Source organism: Andrena cerasifolii, chromosome 12 (assembly GCF_050908995.1).
Source record: "Andrena cerasifolii isolate SP2316 chromosome 12, iyAndCera1_principal, whole genome shotgun sequence".
In the NCBI taxonomy this organism is placed as follows: domain Eukaryota; kingdom Metazoa; phylum Arthropoda; class Insecta; order Hymenoptera; family Andrenidae; genus Andrena; species Andrena cerasifolii.
Genome location: NC_135129.1, coordinates 6,947,929 through 6,967,665, shown reverse-complemented (window position 1 = coordinate 6,967,665; position 19,737 = coordinate 6,947,929). Strand labels below are relative to the sequence as shown.

At 52.8% G+C, this 19,737-nt stretch overlaps 1 protein-coding gene across 6 annotated transcripts in view; it reads left to right on the top strand.

The window, feature by feature from the left end:
• LOC143375186 (protein daughterless-like) overlaps window positions 1-19,737 on the top strand; it is a 98,777-nt gene that overhangs the window by 20,134 nt on the left and 58,906 nt on the right. Inside the window, exon 1 of one of the 6 annotated variants that reach the window (XM_076824075.1) lies at window positions 15,367-16,395. The exons of the other annotated variants lie outside the window; for them this stretch is intronic. Within the exon in view, the coding sequence (XP_076680190.1) occupies window positions 16,195-16,395 (201 nt within the window). The 5' untranslated portion in view covers window positions 15,367-16,194. Of the gene's footprint in view, window positions 1-15,366; window positions 16,396-19,737 lie in introns of those variants that run through there. 6 annotated transcript variants of the gene reach the window in all.

The window sequence follows — 19,737 nt, the reverse complement described above, 5'->3', positions numbered from 1 at the left end:
CGTTCTCGTCGGTTGAGATCTCGGTTCCCGTATCTTTAGGAGCAGTTCAGGACAGCGTGTTTGTGCATCGGGGGGTCATGGGTATCGGGAGAGGGACCATATGGTGTCGCGTGCTACGGTCGCCAGACCGTGGAGCCCTTCCAGTTCGCTACCATGGCTCGCGCTATGGCTGCCTGAATGGCTTCCCGCTAATTCGTGGCCTCGAGGAATTTTGTGGCTGCCTCGTAGAACCGAAGATCCAGACTCCCGTGTAAGTGGCACGCATTCGTACAGCCCGCTGGACGATCTTCACCGTGGAGCACCTTCGACATTCCATGGGTAACGCGTCGCTCTTGTCTCTGCTGTTCCTCTATTTTCTACGTAGAAACCCTACCTGACAATTTCGTCGACTCTTACTACAGACAGTAGAGATTTTCTGACAAGATGCGTCGGCCTGGTGGGTACTTTGATTGACTCGCCTCGAATTTACGATACCAGCGTCGCAGGTGCTTGTCGAAGAAATTAAACCGCGGCCGCTTTTGAGGTTTCGCTTTTAATTGCATCGTAATACCCTGCTGCTGACCGCGCAGGGTTTACAGCGAGCATCATTAAGCCTGATACTTTTACAGCCCGCGTTTCGTAACGCCAAAAAGTCGGTCCTTTAAAGAATTTCGGACCTCTCCTCCGTCCACGCTGTGCGGTGTCCAGAGCCGCATTCATTAGATAACTCGATTACGTTATTAGATCTGGCTTTATGACGTGCTTAATCGCGCGTGCAGGATTAATGGGCCGGCGAGCGATTTTTTCCTCGAGCGTCGTCAAACAAAGTAGCAGCTTTACGAGCAGTTTTCAATATTCATTTGCTCGCTTTGACGTTTATGGGCCGCATAACTCGAGAGCTAGCCGAGTGTTACACGGTGAACGCCTCTGCTCCGCGCTTTCTGCGTTTCACACAGTTGCAGCCCGATCCATGCTACTACGCGACTTACAATTAGGCGATCCATGAATTCTCTAAATGCCAATGAAATTCGATTCCTCTCGATCCTTCGTGTCGATGAAGCTGCGGCTCCCAGGGAGCCTGCTGTATCATTTATTTAATCGCGCAGCTCACGCCTCGTAACGATCGGTCCGCCACGAGAACCCTGGCGTTTCAAAAAGCTGGGAATGATTTCGGTGGCGCCACGGAGCACAGTGGTTCCAAAGTGCCTTTTTGTGGACAAAATTCCGTATCTCCGTCAATTCTTAACCGATTTTAAAAAAAAACATGTTTTGGCCGCAATTCAGGTATTTGATATTGTAGAAAATTTAATCCCCGACAAAACCAGCAAAAAAATCAAAAATCGGTTGAGAATTGACGGAGATACGGAATTTTCTCCACAAAAAGGCACTTTGCAACCACTGTGCGGAGGCCGAGATCATTCCCGTCCTTTGTCAGACTTGGACCGGACTCATTATCGGGGTTAGTCTCCGGTACGCGTTCTCGGGTATTTTAAATTACATCTCTCGGATGCAAGGTCGGCCACTCTCGGATCGCATTCGTACGTCCGATAAGACGAGTTAATGGTAGGAAGCAGGGGAAATCTCCGTAGAGGGCTCGGTCGATGAACGACTGGCCGGCTGGACAAGGGATCAGCCAGGCTGTCTCGTCTACGAATCAATTATCAGGAATCGCGTGCGAGCCGATGCAGGAGAGAAAGAAGGGAAAAAGGGAGTAAGGCGTGCGCGAGAGATAGAAAGGGACGGTTCACCAGAGACGTTGAACGCTGTTTGACGGGCACCTGTTGCTGGTAGCACACGAGCCAATGCCTCTTTGGCTTGCACTCGCCTTCCCTCTCGTTCCCTGGCCTCCCCCTTTGTGTTATTTTGGCCCCTTGCTCCGTTCGCGCGCGCTATTTTGCCTCGTCGCACCTTTTGTTTGCTCCTTCCGTCTTGCGGGCTTTCGCGGTCGGGGATCGATCGCTCTCGGAGGCTTTCGCAATTGCATCTTCGCCGCTCGCAATTGCCAGGCAGGAAGCTGTGGGGCCCTGGCCCTCGAGTCGATCGAATTCGCGTAGAAAGGTCGCGCGGGCACTCGCGGCTAATCTCTGGAGGCAGCGTTCTATTTAGGCGAAGGATCGAGTCGGGCCCGGCTCATGACGCAAATATGTTGGGAATTTTGCGTAATTTATGACCGCCGCTGTCTTGAGCACGCTATTATTGGACAGGCACGGGGTGACGTAACGAACACGCGCGGCAGCGAGTAGGAGAAATCGGGGATTTTTCGCGGTCGCGTTAAGCTCGTAAAACGAGGTGTCGAAGCGGCGATTACGCGCGCACTCGTAAGTGCACTCCACGATCCAGCCCCTTATCTCGCTCGCAAAGTGGTTGCCCTGTCGAAGAAGCACGTTGTATTTAATCCCTCGGGGGCTCCCCTCCACCCCCAACAATTTTACCTTATTGTCTCGCCATTGTGTCTGGCTTCCGTTTCCGAGCTTTACTAGCTCGCCCGCGCAGTAAATTCGCGTATCATGTCCGGAACTTTTCTTGGGTAGGTCGATTTTTTCCTCGCCAGGGGGTGATAAATCTAACCTCCTTCTGCCTTTCTCCCCGTTCCGCGGCAATCGCATCGCCGGTGCACTCTCTATCCAACGCTGAAATTGCTCGTTGCTCTCGCAGACCCACTTACATCTCCATTATTCTCCCATCTACTCGGGCCTTCGTTTGCTCGGCAAAGAATCAAAGTTCCCTCGTCGCTTTTCCAATCGGTCCGTGGCCCTAAAGGGTTTAACGACTCTGCTTATTCGACCCGGTGGCGCTAAAGCTGCACGCGAGCCACGGTAAACAGCGTGTTGACAGAGGAGGCAGGGTTCAGTCGCGAGGAGCGTCCGCGGAATTATCGCGTGGCTCTTATCGTATTTATCCCCCTTCCTTTTCTTTACCTTTCCCCGTCGATCTTCCCTCCCCGTTCGGCCCTCTCTTTCCCTCACGGGTCGGCGTGCAAACTCGCCGCAGTGTACAGAGTACACAGAGTACACAGGGCGGCGCAGCACGGGTTTATGGAGTGAGTTGTCGACTTACAACGGGTAAACCACCACCCGTCGCCGACCAGGGGCACGGGGGCGACGAGCGGTTGTGTTGGCGGGCGGTGGTAGTGGGTCGAGACGAGGGGAGGCTTTGCATCCGCGTGGATAAAGCACGACGAGAGAGAGAGAGGAGAGAGGAGAGATATCTGTACACATATTTTCTGGCTTGCAACGAAACCGAGGTCCACGGCGCGTACGCCGAGCACTTTAATTCGTTACACCAGGCATTCGCGGACCTTTCTTCCCGATAGATAATTACTGGACACCGGCATTTCCGTGGGTTTTTTTGCGGGGAATTAATTTGAAGGGAGGAGCAGGATTTATTGGGACGTTGCAGATTACAGCCGATCTACAATCGGGCTGGTTGTGGAAGACACGGGACGTATATATCTGGCGCGCGATCGGCCGAAAATGCACGCGTGAGCGATAGTTTACGGTCATTGTGGGATTATCGCGATAAATTATTAGGTGTATCGCAACTGCGCCTATCGGTATGTCGATAGCATTAATTGGGTCGTCGAGATTATTACCGGGAATGTATCAATAATAATTACCAGTGTTCCCCGGGATAGAGCCGGATTTCCTGCGACATTGTGGCCGTTGCAGTTTTTCCTACCTCGCGTTTAAAAAGGAACATAGCCGCGAACGTAAGAGGAGCGCGCGTGTCCCTCGCCGCTGGTTAATTATTCCGTTAGGCGCATCGGCTTCTCTTTCCGTAAGGCCGGCTCGAACAAAAGGAAGACACCGGTAATTACACGGCCGAGATGACGCGGCCTGTCCTGCGAAGGGTTGAAAACCGGCCCATACGGCGAATCCCATGGACGGCTGAGCTCTCTCCATGGCGTGCGCAGGATATTTAACGATCCTTTCGTCCGCTCATTCGTTCCTCCGGCCGTCGACGTACGAGATTAATCTATTACCTTCGACCGGCACGAAATTTCGAGTGGCCACTATCTGTTCCACCCCCCTGACCAGGGTCACGTGGCCAGCCGAGGGTCTTCTACTCGAGTGGCCGCTCCACGTGCACCCCCGTGATCGTTTTCATGGGAGATTAACGACCGCGGTGAGAACTGCACGCCAATTAACATATCAATCGCGCTAAACGGATTCATCTTGCCGCTCGACTCGGCCAATAGAATTTTGCGAGCGATCGATCGGCCGCCCGTCGGTTGCTGGATGGGTACCCACTCTTGCCGGTTCTGGTTTCACGCGCGTTTCCAGCACTTTCGCGCGAAGATAACGGTCGCGATAAATGTCGCCACGGCTGCCTTGGTCTCGCATGCGTGCGCGCACGCTCGGTGCACACACCAGTGGCTCGTTACCGTTGCATAGACGATTGCGTAAACCGTAAAAGGACGGGGCTCGATCGCGTAGGCTCTCCCCTCGAATCGAGGAGATCCGCGAGGGTGGCGCGCGTGGATCCTCGCGTGTGCCAGCACGTGAAACGAGACGCGTGTGTTTGAACAGGCTGCTCAGAGAACGCGTCGTCATTCTCAGCTTTCATCGCGGTTTCTCAGTGTCAATGTGTGCTCGGAGCGCTGGCTAGTCATTGCTCTAAAAGTTCCTCGTCCGAAAGACGATTAGCCGGGACCTTCTTCGAGTCTCGTAATCTGGAATGCGCTTCGCGAAACGCTGCTCCAGTGCCCTCGCCGTCTGGCGGATACGGAGGCAGATTCCGAGCCGGCATATGCATCTATAATTCCCTGAAATTACATGTGTACACAGAGCGGCGCGTGTGTGTGTTTGTTCTACGTACGCGGCAGTGTTTGCACGATGCGTACAGCCTAGCCGAGGGTGCGGGATGATACGAGCTAAATCGAGCACCACCCAAGTGTGCTTCATTTGTGGCGTACCGGCCTGTGAAATTCGGGGGATGCCCCTCCAACCTCCTCGCGTTCATCCCCCAGCTCGCGACGATTTGTCGACTATCAGGGGTATAATGTAAACGAAAGCTACGTAGAATTGGAGGTGAAGCTTCTCGGCGAGATCGCGGATGTATAATCTGTTCCTTTCGTTTCAACCCCTATCTTCTCGCGGGACGTCTAGGGAATTTCCAAGCGGAATCAGGGTAGGTAAGAGGAAGGACGTCGGGTCAGAAGGAAGGTGGACAAAGGGTGGACGAGTGTCGAGCCTCCTTTCGTTATAATTCCGTGAAAAATGCAGAGTGGCAGCTCCGGCGGGGCGTAAAGCTAACAAAGCAGGGGCGGAAAACTGCAGGTCGTCCCGAAAATCGAATTCGGGGAGATGTGGACGGGGCGGGAACATGCCTGACCGACCTTCGAGGTGAAAGAGTGGCTTTCGCGAACAGGAATGGAAATAGAGAGCCGACGGAAAGCCGCGATCGTGTGTGTGCAAACACCCCCCTCGAGGTAAATAACCCGTGCGTCCCGTGGTGGGCCCAAATTATTTGGTCCGGCGTGTACTTAAGGCACGCCGTACCCTTTGAACCTTTTCGGCGTGTTTAGGTTTGTATTGCGCATCGTAAACTCCGTGTTTTCCCTAGTTTACGATATTTTAACCCCTTGCCGTGGCCGTTCGGCTTTGCTTTAATTGGAACCTCGTAAAAACGATTTGTACACAAAGAAATTATCCTATTAGGGACTTATTGTGTGGAAAGACAGGTACTTTCCCGAATTAATTCGTGTTGCCCGCGGAGGCAAAGGGGGAAGCAAAGGGTGAAAGCTCGTTTCGGCGCCGTCGTTAAATTAATTCCCCAGCGATACACGTATCTAGGGATCCCTGGAAACGGTACACTCGGCCTCCCAGCAGGCTCTATCATCATCCACTTTCGACGACGGAATCTCTTTATTTTAATAGTCGGCGTTCGTCGCCGCGAATGGTTTATGGTAATTGCGGCGGAACTTGGAGTTAGCCGGACTCGAAAATCGCTGCCGTTTTTCACGTGGCATTCGAGATTGACCCTCTCGAGTCTGCTCGAGTCTTTTTTACCGTATTTCACGTGTCCCGCCCCTCCGGGGGATTCTTCGGGAACTATCGAGGGCGTACAGCGGAGCTGATTAGAATTTTATTATCGCGAAGGAGGAGAGAAAAAAAAAGCAGGGAAAAGAGGTTGCCGAAGGGTGGCATATGGCGCGACTCGCTCGGCTTTTGAAGTTTCGGGGATGAAAGAGGCCGACGGTTCTCGAGTTTACTTGACTCGAGTCCCTCCCTCCGAGGATTCTCCTTCCCCTCGTGTCCCTTCCTCCGAGGGGCCGAGTCCTTGCTTCACGAAACGAGCTACGATCCCTCTTTCCATCGTTCCGTCGTTCGAAGTGGCCCGACTTGTCTCTCCGAACTCACGAAACGACTACCGCCGCGGAAGACGTTGGCCAAACATCCGTGTGAATCCAGCAGTTAGGCCGAGTCGACGATGAAAGTATTTCGGCCGCGCCCGCTGAATTTTAAGGGTAAACCCTCTCCTCCCAATTCCGATGGTAATTCGGTGGTTAAAGTTGCGCGAAATTTCGCCCAACTTTCCTCCCTCGAAAATATATCATAAATAGTCCAACACTGTTTTGGCTGGCTCGTATCGAGCCGGGGAGAGAACTGCTCCGAGGATTCTTTCGCGTCTCTCCCCCACGGGAAGTTAAGGGTCCCATTTCGTGGAGTGGTTTCCTCCTCTAGAACTAATAGAAATTTCGGGGCTCGGTACCTTCGTATCCGGGTAATGTACCCTAAGTACAGCCGTATAAGATAACAGTAAGTGGGGTGAACCAGGATGGATAACACCAGCATCCACGCTCCGCGCTGTTCAGTCACCACTGGCTTCACGTTGTATCCAACATTCCCGGGAATTTATTAGGATCGACCTACGCCGCTCGTACGACCTTGTCTCCTCCTATCCTCCCTCCCTTCGTCGGGGGCAGCGATGCTTCTTCCGGCTCCTAAACATTTCCCTCTTCGTTGTCAATTTGCAGACTCGTTTAACACGCTCTCGTAACTCGAGCTTCCTGTTCTCTCTCTCTCTCTCTCTCTCGTGTCCGTTGTAGCGCGGATCAGTGGGTCGCGCGGGGGTGAAATCGTTCAGCCGCGCGGGAGGTAGCTTTGTTTCTTAATACCATGAGAATTGATTTCTCGAGTTGAGCTTAATCCCCTCGGGACAGACGACGCCTGCCCGGGTCACCGTTGATCCGCGTTATTCCGAACTGCGTGAAAGTTTGGCCCATTGAGAGAGGGAATGGGAGCGGGCGGCGATCGAGCTCTCTCGGTGCCGCTGACGGAGGAAAACCGGAGGACCGATCAATTTTAGGGGACAATATTTTGCAGTAGTTTGGTATTTCTCATGAGTATCGACTATAGTTTGGGACGTACGGTACACACGTATATACGCTATAGCCAGGATGGGTAGACTAAGCGGCGGAGGTTGGTACTAAATCTCACCCTAAAGCATCCCTACCGAGCCACCCCTAACTACGCTACTAGTGCTCCTGCCACCCCTCGTTCAGTGTCTCGCATTGGCGTAGCTATCGCCGGAAGGAACTCCGGCGTTGCCTTTGCCAGCAGCTTTCCGCCGACACCGCAAACATTTGCTATTCAACGTTTAACCAACTCGAATTTGTCGATCGGGGCTGCTTCTCTTCGCCTCGCGTCGCTTCACCTTCGGACAACCGGCTACTAGACGGAGAATGCGCCGCGAACGATTTCTGAAACACTGCCGGAGCGTGGACGGGGCGGCGGAGAGGCAGCGAGAGTCGAAAGCCACCGTTAGCTCGCGGATTAATTTCGAATCGCAGGACGAGGAAGCGGGGGTGAGTGGAGAGAGGTCGTGCAGGTTTAATCGAGCAGAGAGTATTTATTTCATCGGATGAAAATCGCCCGTGGAGCAGAACGATCGATAAGACGGGGACACGGTGGGTCGCGCGAGCGACGCGAGTCGATAAAGAGAGCTGAAAGAAAATAGAATGGCGCGTAGCGAGCAAACGGGAGACACGTCTCTCTCGATATGGTCGTTGGCTTTCGTCTCCTTTTTAGGGCAGCCGGCTTCATCCACGTAGGTACGTATACTATAAAGCGCTGCACATATGCCCCGGTATTATGCGTTTCTCTGTGCCCCTCTCTGGGCCGCGCGCAAACGAGGATCTAGGAATCGACGTGCCAGGATACACACGTCGTGGCTCTGGCTCGCGATCGAGATTCGTTAGGTCGATCTATATTTGGACGAATCGATCCAAAGGGAGGGGAAAATGCACCGCTAGCGCAGCCTCGATTAAGGCTAATCGGGATTAATCTCGCGGATCTCGCAACGAGAGAAAGACCGACCGCGCTTGTTCTTCTGCGTCTATGCTGGCCACTCGGCCCGAGAGCCAGCGAATTAAAAAGAATTAATTAGAGAGATTAGATATCGAGGCCCGCTAACGACGAGCCAGCACCGCGGGGAGTCACGCGGTGATTCTTTCCTGCCCCCTGCCTCGTGTCTCGCTCGCCGACCGCCTGCATAAATCTATCGAAAATTGACCCTTCGTTAGCGGCTTAATTAACAGGATAAGTAACGATGGAATGCGGAACGCAGCCACCGAGAGAGTGGCCGAGATTTATTCCCTCATTCAGCGCGGACTCTTTACGCGGCCCGAGCGGACTCGAATCCTTTGACGATCGCCTCCGCCTGGCTCGCGAGCTCCCTCGAAATTCGCTCGGCTAGTTAGCCGGAACGGTTCGCGATAACCGGTCATCCAGCCGCCGAGACAATTTCTTCTGGCCGATGCCACGGGATCAGTTTCGTTTCGCGTGACGCGACGCGTCGTCCTGATAATGTTCGCGGGTTCGCGTTCAGGGTACGCAAGCCAATACCCCGGAGTACACCTCCGTGACTCGCAAGAAAGGCCAGATTAAGCCGTCTCCTTGCTACGCGCTCTCGAGCAATCCCGTTTTCCATTGAGCTTACGCCAGTGGCGTCGCCCCCAACCCATCTCTATATACCCCGTCGCCCTGCAGTTAATGTGTTCCAGGGTGGAACCCTGGACTCCCCTCCTCTCAGACCGCCCCCAATTTCAGCCCTCTTTCCACATCTACCCTTACCGTTTACCTCTCTCTGTCTCTCTGCCCCTCCGCCTCCCTGCCTCTCGCCACCGAAACCCACTCGACTCTCAGGATCTCGGGTTTGCCTCAACGACAGAGAGAATATTTCTCTTTCCCTCGCATGCCCTCCCTCCTCTTCCCCTATTCCCTCGTCTCTCCCTGCACTCGTATTTCGGTTTCTCTCCGTTTCTTTCGAGCTCCTCCTTCGGAGGATGAGGCGCTCGCTCGCGTAATACGCTTTCTCTCTTTGTTTTAGAAATTAGAAGCGGATTACCGAATCCCCTTTTCAGCTGCGCTGTTATTAACTATTACCTCCTCTAGCCGCTCACCCTCGCGCGCCCGAACGAGCCCAGTACAGGCAAATTAAATCACTTTTATGGAACTTCGTACTCGCGACCATTCTTTCGCTCCCCTCCGGCGAATTTGATTCTCCGCGAGAGTTTCTCTGTCTCGTCGCGCGCGTTATCCAACGATCGACCTCGATTATATCGTCGATCCTGGGGAGCCGCACTCCGAGACGCAGCGGCTCGTAATGGCACGAGGCACGGAGTTCCGTCTTCTTGCGAGCGGGGCTTTTTGTCGGGGTCCTCGCGAACGCTCGACAAGGAGGATCAGCGCCGACGACGATGACGACCGCGACTACGACCACGGTCTTATGATTTTTTTTTCCCTTCCGAAGCTCGAACGAGGGGGCCATACGACGACGACGACGAAGAGGAAGGAGAAGAGGCGTCCGGGTCGACGACTCTCCTCCACCTTTCTTTCTCGTCTCCGCTTCTTCCTCTCGCCGTTCTTCTCCTCTTCCTTGTACTTTGGATGTCTACTACGCGCTCCGTTGCCGGACGGGGCGCAGAGCGCGCGGATGATCGCGTGGAGCCGCAGTTTACACAGTTGGTCAGGCGAGGTTACCTAATTATTTGTTGCCCGCTGCCAATGACGAAACGTTTCCCACTAGCAGGTTATGTGTCGTGTCTTCTTTCCTTTCGCGCCGCCTTTTTTTTCCCCTCTCGCTGCTTCCCGAGCGTACGTGTCGCAATAGGGACATTCCATGCGAACTCGGACAGATTTCGGAGCAACTTTTCGTAGATCGCTGAAATTTGAATATGTTGTAGTCTTTAGTGATGTTTAAACGTACCTCAAAGGATTTTTCAAGATTTTGAAAAATGTCGATTTTACAGCTGTTTGAAGTTAAGGGGGAACACCACTCTGACCGCCGGAAAAGTAAGCCATTTTTAAGATTTTTTTCAGGCATAATTTACAGTTTTCATAGAAATATTGTATTACCTACCATTAGTACGCTGTCTTAAGAGACTATAGAAAAAAAAATAAATAGAAAAACATCCATAAGTTTTAATATATTAATTAATCTTCTAGACCCCCACACGCGAGCTGGTCGAAGGTGTAACTATGGAACAGCTGGTCCGAAATCAAATTTCATTTTTTTGTTATAAACTATACGAGTGTAGTTTCCGTTGTACGTACGGATTCTTTGATTGAAAACAAATGTTTTGAAATACGCTCGAAAAACTGTCCATCTTATTCGAGGAATTTTGAAACTTTTCTTGTAAAGCGCACCATTTTTACAAAAATAATTTGTTTACGAAATCGGTACGTACAACGAAAACTACACTCATATAGTTAATAAAAAAAAAATTAAATTTGATTTCGGACCTGCTGCTCCATAGTTACACTTTCGACCAGCTCGCGTGTGGGGGTCTAGAAGATTAATTAATATATTAAAACTTATGGATGTTTTTCTATTAATTTTTTTTCTATAGTCTCTTAAGACAGCGTGCTAAAGGTAGGTAATACAATATTTCTATGAAAACTATAAATTATGCCTGAAAAAAATCTTAAAAATGGCTTACTTTTCCGACGGTCACAGTGGTGTTCCCCCTTCACTTCAAACAGCTGTAAAATCGACATTTTTCAAAATTTTGAAAAATCCTTTGAGGTACGTTTAAACATCACTAAAGACTACAACATATTCAAATTTCAGCAAGCTACGCAAACTTACTCCGAAATCTGTCCGAGTCCGCATGGAATGTCCCAATATCCAAACGAATCGTGGATCGGGGAAAAAGCGAAAGCAGTAGCCCGGAGCTTCGTGCACCCACCTACGCATTCCATATTTCAGGCTGTGCGGAGTGGAAGAGCGAAGGGACGGGCTAGGTAGTCCGCATTTTTTCCCCGAGTGTACGCGTTTCTGCCCGAGGCACCGATTCCTCGGAGGGGCAAGGTGCCTCGGAATGATATTCGTGAACACCATATGCCAGTGATCCCGAGGTAGTCTGGTGGCGCGACAAGTACCTTTCGAGATTTACAGCGGCCATATTAATGGCAGCAAGTACACCGCAGGAGTCCAGGGAAATCCCCTGTGGCCCTTGGCTTCGACGTAAAATTCTAGCGCGCGGGGACGGAATCTGTGAGGCCTAGGCACCGGGACGCCGCGACGCGGCGCATCGTACGCCTTATCAACTGAATCAACTAAATTACGGAATTACGCAACTATTTATTCGAACGGTATCGTTATTTATCTTCGAGCTTGACGAACTTTCTGGCTGCCTTCGTTAACGCCCAAACACGGGACTCCAGGCCAGTATCTCCTGAGCGTTTGGATCTGATAGCGAGGGAAGCATGTATCGCGATGTAGATAAGCTCGTAGTTGGGGAAAATATGCCACGACAGTGGGGCGTTCCTTCGACTCTTTTATGCCCGGTGAAATTAACCCTCGGGAATTGCTTTAACGCACTAATAAAGCCTGCGATGGAAATTCGTCGCGTACAATTTGTGTCCCGCGCGTCGCATAAATGCCAGAGGTCGATTTAACAGCTCGCCGCTGGCCGAGCGAGAGACGTTGATCGCTTTTGTGTCGGAAAAATCAATTGGTTTTTAACGAGCGCGCGTAGGATCGTGCTGTCCTAAAAAATTATGGGTCCCGAGTCCCCGGAATCGTAATATGGGGGTAAGGAGGAAATAGAATTTTCTTGGGTGCCTCGGGAAGATTACCTCCCGCGGGGTCAGGTACGAAATCCTCCCTAACTGTACATGGCTGGTGCTCCATTGTACACGCGGCTTATTTTCATTTGGGTTCGGTGCCCGGTACCCGTCACTTTTAATTATTTTACAGCCGCGCACCAGCTAGGCGGCACTGACCGTTTCTTTCCACCTGACGACAAGCGTCTCCGCAAGAGCTCGGTCGTTTGTTTTGACTCGACTGGGCCTCCTTTGCTGCCCATACTGCCCCTTTGTGCGGCCTTTACTGTTTTACTGCCGAATCTTCGTTCATGCGAGCTCATTGTCCCTGATTGCCCTCAAAAAACATTTAGGACATTAGGAGGAGGTCGAGTGCGAGAGAGTGAAAGAGAGAGAGAGAGAGGGAGAGAGGTTAGTCGTTTCTGCCGGAGGTTCCGGAGTACCTGCGCCCTGGCCTGCACCTATCGAGGCGGGACCATGCAGAGGATCGATCGATCCGCTCCAACTGTTCGTTCCCGTGATCGAAACTCGGATCAAGTGTCTCCAATCGAAAGGTCCCGACGGCGATTGATGTCAACTCGTTCCGTCGTCGTCCGAACGGACTCGTGGCCAGCGGAATACGTTCCGCGTGTACGAATAATTGCTCCGTTCGCGGTCTTATTGGCGATCGCCGGCGAAAAAGGTGCGGCGCGCGCTCGGTTTTAGGCAACTAATTAGGCTTTTTCTCCGCTCCGGCCGCCGTGTCTCGGCGAGGCTTTTTTCCCTCCTCGACGCCGACGTCCGGCTGGCCATATCCGGATTTCGGTCCGGGAAAACTGGAACTCTCGTTCGTTTGCCAAGTGGGTTAGATTGGGTCGGGTGAGGTTAGGTAATTATATACCTTCGGCCAGTCGCGTGGGTACGACACTAAAATTACTCACGAATTTCCAACTAACGAGCACTACCTTCGGCGCCACGAGGCATCTCGTTTGTCTCCGGGGACAGATTTTCCGAAACCGCGGCATCGTCGCGAGCCTTCCGCTCCTCGGAATAAAGATATTTTCGCCTAACGGATCGTTTAGCGACGCTTCAACGCGAAGGTATCTCGACGGTGCCGTTTGCAGAATTAATGCTTCATGCCTTTCCCTCTCGTTGGACCGCGTGACGGCTTTCCTACGCAGCTCCAGCGAAACTCGTCTGTTACGCTTCCAAAAAGGAAGCAGAGTTTACCGAATCCACGGGATAGTCTAGCATCGTCCTGCTCTCGAAGCTGTCGGCGGGTCCGAGCCACCGCTTTTTGCCGAAACCAGCGAAAGGTATTTCGCGAAAAGGGAAAGTGGAGGTTTCCCCCCTGGAGTAAGCGTCTCGTGGTCGATCCATCGGCTCGTCTTGCGTTTCGCGTCCCGTACACGGTGTACTGGTTTCGTCTCGCGTGCTACGAGCAACTTTGTCCCCCTGGGCGGTGGGTCTCGCCTTCTCGCAGCAGCTTTTGTCCGCCGAAAACGGCAGCACTTTCTCGTACGCGGAGAGAAGATAGCCGTGGCGTTCATCCGGCTCTCCCTTGCTCTTTCTCTCGTTCTCTTTTCGACTCAACAAGTGGACCGATGTTTTCGCCACGGTACATAGCCGGCGGAGAGCCGGAGAGCCAGAGAGCCAGAGAGCCATCCACCCACACTCGTAGCTGGACTTGTCGTTGCTACACGAGCAGGAGAGTGGCGGGTTGTGCAGGCAAAAACGGTGGCCCTTCGCGCTAGGGGTTGCTTCCTGTGAGAGTCGTCGTGCACTGGGGTTACGAGGCGTGGGGAGGCGAAGCGAGGCGAAACCGAAACGCTGTAGGCCCGACACAGGGGGAGAGGAGAGAGTCTGTGCTCTCATCGGGACCGAGAGAGAGAGAGAGGCCCTCCTAGCGATGGCTTTGAGTCGAGCGTTACTCCCCTCGAAACTTGGATGCCTCAAAACTTTCACTGATCCACATTTTTTTAAACATACATTCTGTCGAAAAAGTACCGGGAATCGATCATTTAAAAAGCTCGCTTAAAGGGATTGTTGAAATTCTTTTTGTCGCTAAATTGAGACAACTGTTCTCTATACTCACGCGGAGTTTGAGCGTCACTTGTCATTTAGTTTGTTTACATCTCAAGTGTGTTTTGCGATTTTTACAATGGATAAAAATATCGGACAAAGAATCTGTCTGAAATTTTCCATTGCAAATGAAATTTCGTGTGCCGAAGCGCTGAAAATGTTACATAAGGCTTGCGGTGAATCGACTTTATCAAAAACACGCGCGTATGACTGGTACAGTGCATTTAAAAGCGGTCGAGATGTGGTGGAAGATTTTCCTCGCTCTGGTCGGCCATCAACGTCTTCGACTGAACTTCGCATCGCTAAAGTAAAGGAAATGGTGGCTGGAAACTGTCGTTTAAGTCTGAGAGAGATAGCCACCGAAATTTCTGTGTCTCGCGAATCAATTCGTACCATTTTAAACGATCGTTTGGGCATGAAACGCGTTGCCGCTCGACTAGTGCCGAAAGACCTGAATTTTCTGCAAAAACTCAATCGCGTTAAGGTCGCCGAAAACCCCACATTCATAAAACGCATTGTATACTGGGGATGAGACATGGGTTTACGAGTTTGACATGCAAACTAGTCAACAAGCTTCGGAATGGCGCCTTCCAATTGAGCCGAAACCGAAGAAAGCACGTCAAAGTCGATCAAAAGTGAAGGTGATATTGACAGTTTTTTTTTTCGATTACCGCGGTGTTGTGCACTGGGAATTCTTGCCACAAAGTAAGACAGTAGATAAAGAATATTATCTGAGCGTTATGCGGCGTTTGAGAGAGCAAATTCGTCGAAAAAGACCAGATTTGTGGAAAGAAAACTCATGGATTTTGCACCACGATAACGCACCATCTCACAAGGCTATTATCGCGAACGAATTTCTGGCTAAAAACTCAAGAAATCTTATCGAGCAGCCACGGCATTCCCGGTATTTTTTTGACAGAATGTAAGTCTGTCTGAATATGTTTAAGACGACGAGGGTTAAAGACTACCTGTTTACCTCAGGTGGCATAACTTTGAGTACAGAGTTAGCTACGAGTCTCCCTCGTTCTTGTTTTCTCTTTGATATGCTTAACCGAGAAATTCTGAATATCTGGGGGAAGTCGAATGAAATTGAAGACGATTTGAAGTCTCAACGAGGAGATGGAATTGTTTGAAAACTCGAGAGAACTCGGTAGGAACGGGCCATCGCTATCCTCGCGCTCGGAGCGAAGTGGGGGTATGCGATCGTGGCTCTGGCGGGGGTAGGCCCGGCGTTCGGGGAGGGGTGCGGCGGCCGCCTCCCCGCACGGAGCGTCAGTCTCGTCGCGTACCCCGAACAGGAAGGAGCTCGTGTGAACGCACATCGTTCTATCTCTGCGCTCATCGTTGCCTACCTCCTTCCCGATCGATCTCTTGCTCTGCACCGGTATCCCCAGTGTATCGGACGGTGAACGACAAAGTTGTGTGATCGGCAGAGTGCGTCGAGTGCTCGCGTGGACTCAGTGCTCCGTCCCGTGCGCCGCGTACGATCTCCTTTCGAGCCGCTTCAGTTCGCGAGGCTTGCTGGAATCGGAACGTAGATACCTGGAAGCGTGGCTGGTTTGATCGCGAGGCCCGCGACCGTGGCCAAACAGGTGTTCGAGGTGCTGATCGGAAAGCGACGCCGCGCGGAGGATGGAGCGGGGACGCGCGGGTGAATCGTAGTAACGCGAGTACGCGATGCGTCCTCGTGGCACGCGGCGGCGTCGGTGAATCGAGCCTCTCTCGTCACCTCTTGCTCGCTCTTGGAAAACGTGGTGACCTCTCGGCGACTTTGTTCGCGTGATCCCTGGTGACCAAGGACCCGAAGGTGCGCGACCGAGACCGACTATGCCGGCGATATCGTTGATCCTCCTTCCCGACACGCTGCGGGAAGCTCGTACGTGACGCGAGGTGTTGTTGTTCCCCCCGAGTGGAATCCTACGCAGAGCTCTCGCCCGTTCACGATAGCGCGCCTGGACGCGCGTGCTGGCACTGCCGACGGTCGTTTTGGCGGACAATGAGACCGATAAACAGCCTGTATCGAGCCGCGATCCTCGCCGAGATTTGATAGCGAAGCCGGGTCCTCGTCTACGTTGCCAGCGAACATCCTCGTAGCCGCGAGATGCAATCGAACACGCTACTGCGCGACATCATCAGCACGGAGAAGCTGATGGGCAACAATAACAACAACAACAACAACAATCTGAACAACAACGGATCCCCGGGGGCGGACATAATGTTCCAGATGGAGGATGACGGCCTCACGCAGCTGGGGAGCGTCTTTCAATCGGCCTATCAGTCGATCGTCGGCGGTGGTCCACAGGTAAGGGAGAAAAAAAAAGAGCTTCACCGCAGCACCGTTTTCCATCCCCTGCTGATGGGAATTCTCTGTACTATCTCGAAACGCTTTGATTCACTGACCGTGTCGCGTCGAAGCTCGCCCTCCGAGGAAACTTTTCCACGCCGGAGTCGAGGAACGGTCTGCCTGCCCGGTCTCCTCGGCTGTTCGGGGCTGCCGGGTTGGCCCCGTTGCGACCGGGCGCAGCCCGGATGCGCCACTTGGAAACGAGTTCCTTTCAATCTCCAAGGTTTTTCACGGTGCACAGCGTCTCCCTGTAAATCCGATTGCCCGTCAATTGGAAATAGGGGCACGTTTACGATTTTGTCCGTGTAGCCGACGGAGCGTGCCGAGCACGCCATCGGCCCACTGACGTCAGGATTACGTCACGAGCATGGCCGTCGGTCACGTGGGCGGGCACGTCGGTCGTTCGCTCTTTTTGCGCCTACCACCCCTTTTCTCCCTGCACGGGGTGCCCCGGTATTTTCGAATCCCGATGCACTCGCGTCGAAGGCGATTGAAGGTGAACCCTGTTACTTGCTTGTCCCTTTCCACCTCTGGCTCCTTTCGTCTCTCTCGGCGAACTTTCCCTATATTGGGTAGCTGTTGGTCGGGAAGCGTGGAACGAAGAGGTCGTTCCACGAATTTCTACCGTCCCGGCGCTATTATCTTCGCGACGACAATCCACGCGCAATAACGCATCGAGGGGTATCAGAAAGGCCGGCGGAGGAGGAGCGAGAACGTCTATTTCGACTCGTATGGCAGCGGAATGACTCATCGTCATCCCTGCATTGTTTCGTTAAATGGAATTTCTATCTAATTTAAATGCGGCTTAGCCAGAAATAATGCGATTATGCGTTAGCTTATTCTGTTTGTTAATCTCCTTTGCACACCATTGTCACCCTGACGGTGAGTGAGGCGAAGGTATAGAGCTATAGGCGCGAGATAGAGGGAAAGAGAGAATGGGAGAACGGGAGGAAGAGAGAGAGAGAGAGAGAGAGAGAGAGAGCCACGATGTTCCGTGTACTCAAACCCCCCGCTACCCCTGCAGTTTGCCGTTTTGTACGGCACTGTACATTATTTCAGTACAGTCCACACACAGCCGCTAGATCCTCTCTGGCTTATGGACTGGTCGCAGCGGTTCTCCTTTTCCAGTTGGAACTTTAATTTCTCCTTAATCGCGCCTCCGGAACTTGCGTCGTTCGATAAATCTGCCCGTTGTTACGGGGGCGCGTTTTACTTCGCCCCCGCAGCAACTGTGGTCACGGTTCCTCCCAGCGAGTTTTCTCGCAGCCTTTCCGCTGCTGGCTTCCTCGATTCCGAGCATCCAGGCAGAACTCGGACGGCTATGGAAAACGCTCGTTCGGCGCCCGACGTTGCGCAATTTTCTCGCGGCAAAGAATTTCTGCTTCTCGACCCATTTTCGCGCCTCTTTCGAAACTCGAGCGGCTCATTAACTGCGGCGGGACAAAAGAATCGCACTTACAAAAGACGTACGTCACCGTCGCGAGACAACAGGTTGGCGGACGTGGTCTCCTCTCGCTCGATCGACGTTCGATCGACAGCTGCCGGTCCATTATTCGGAAAGAACTGTTGGCACAGCTTCTCCGAATCGCCAGTTGCCGATAGGAACGGTGATTGCCCAATGACACTGGACGGGTATCGATTCGACGGCCTATCGAGAAATTTTTATCTCGCGAAATTGTTGATACGATTACACAACTTGGACAATGATAGCGATAACAACGGCGCGCGCGCGCGCGCGCGCGCCCGCCGATGGGAATTCGTGCTGCCGCCCGGCAATATTCGAAGAGGGGGCGGCGGTGGCCCTTTTTTTTTATCCCCCTGATCTCGATTTCGAGCGTCTGGTGAAACCAGTTTTTGATCGGGCCCTGGTAAGGCCAGCCATTTCCGGCCCGTGTGCTCCTCCCTCCGTCCGCGGCTCATATCCGGTACGGCACTTGCAACGTTCGAAACGCTCGGCTCGGCCGTACACGCCCGCCGTAGGAGCTTTTTTCGGGCTTTGTCGGGCATAAAATCTTGGCGGAGTCATCGCGGTCGTTGGAGGAGGATGAGCGGCAGGGTAGCAGAGAGCGTGTGGCGGAGGCAACCACTTGGAAATACGACAACAAAAAGCGAGCCACGTTCGTTATGAAAACGTTATCTCCCTTTGGGACAGACTTAATTAGCCGCTCGCGCACGGGCGCGTTCATTTTTCCGCTAAAAACGGAGTCGCAATTAAGCGTTTAAATTAGCGGCTCGCGCGAGTGGCCGACGAAACGCCGTTTCGTAACCGACACTGGGGCCGTTCGTGTAATTTCGATCTGGTTCTCCTCAGCGATCGGCGACTCGACCGTTCGTCGGCCACCGTATAAGGCACTTACACCTCCGACCGTCCCGGATGGAACGCTGTAGCTTTTTGATAACTCGCGATCTGGCGCGCTACCGTCTGTCGCGTTTCTCCCGTTAACAGACGGCGGCGATTCAGCCGAACGGAGCTGCGAAGAGGAGGAAAAAGAGAGACTGGGACACGCGCCGCGGAGGGAAGGGTACAAAAAATAAGAGAGGAGAGAAGAGAATGAGAGAAACGAGAAAGCGAAAGTGCTGGGACTCCGTCGATGGCGGTGGTCCGGTGCGTGTGCCGCCGCGCCGCTTCAATTAGGACGAAAATTCGAGACGATGGTCGCGCGAAAGCTGTCGAATGGGAGGTTTTACGAGCGATCTACACGGTCGTCAGAAAATCGACGCTGCTCGATTTCCAGGAGGTCGGCGGCGTAATTGCCGGCCCGAACACCGGCACCGGTGGGATTGAATGAAACCGATAGGCCCCGTTACGTCGCGGTCGCCCTGTTTCACCTGTCCGTCCACGGGGCTGACGACAAAGTCGCTTCGAGGCCAGAAATTTATGCAAATCGTGCGAGCGAGATCTCAATACACGGCAACGCTCGGCTCTTAACCGCCATTCACGGCAGACTTATCGATCGCTCGGGCGATAATCGGCCGTTTTCGGGGCTCTCGATGTTTAGATACGCGAAATTGGCCCTCATTGTAATTGGGCGCGTGAATTGCAACGAGCGTGACGCGGCAAAGGGCCTGGACGAGGGATCGTTCCACGGAGCATGGAAATCGCGAAGGATCGTGCCCCGGGGATCGAGATAGATCTCGAGGTGAGAGTCACTGGCGGCGAGAGGGCTAGGTTAAAAGCGGCAATGAATAGAATTGATATAAATGGGACGGCGACCTGGCTCCGGTCTCTCGAAGCTGATTGTTTTTTCTTTCCCCTATCGTCGAATTGGCCGACAAGTGCCACTTTATTACAGCGACCAG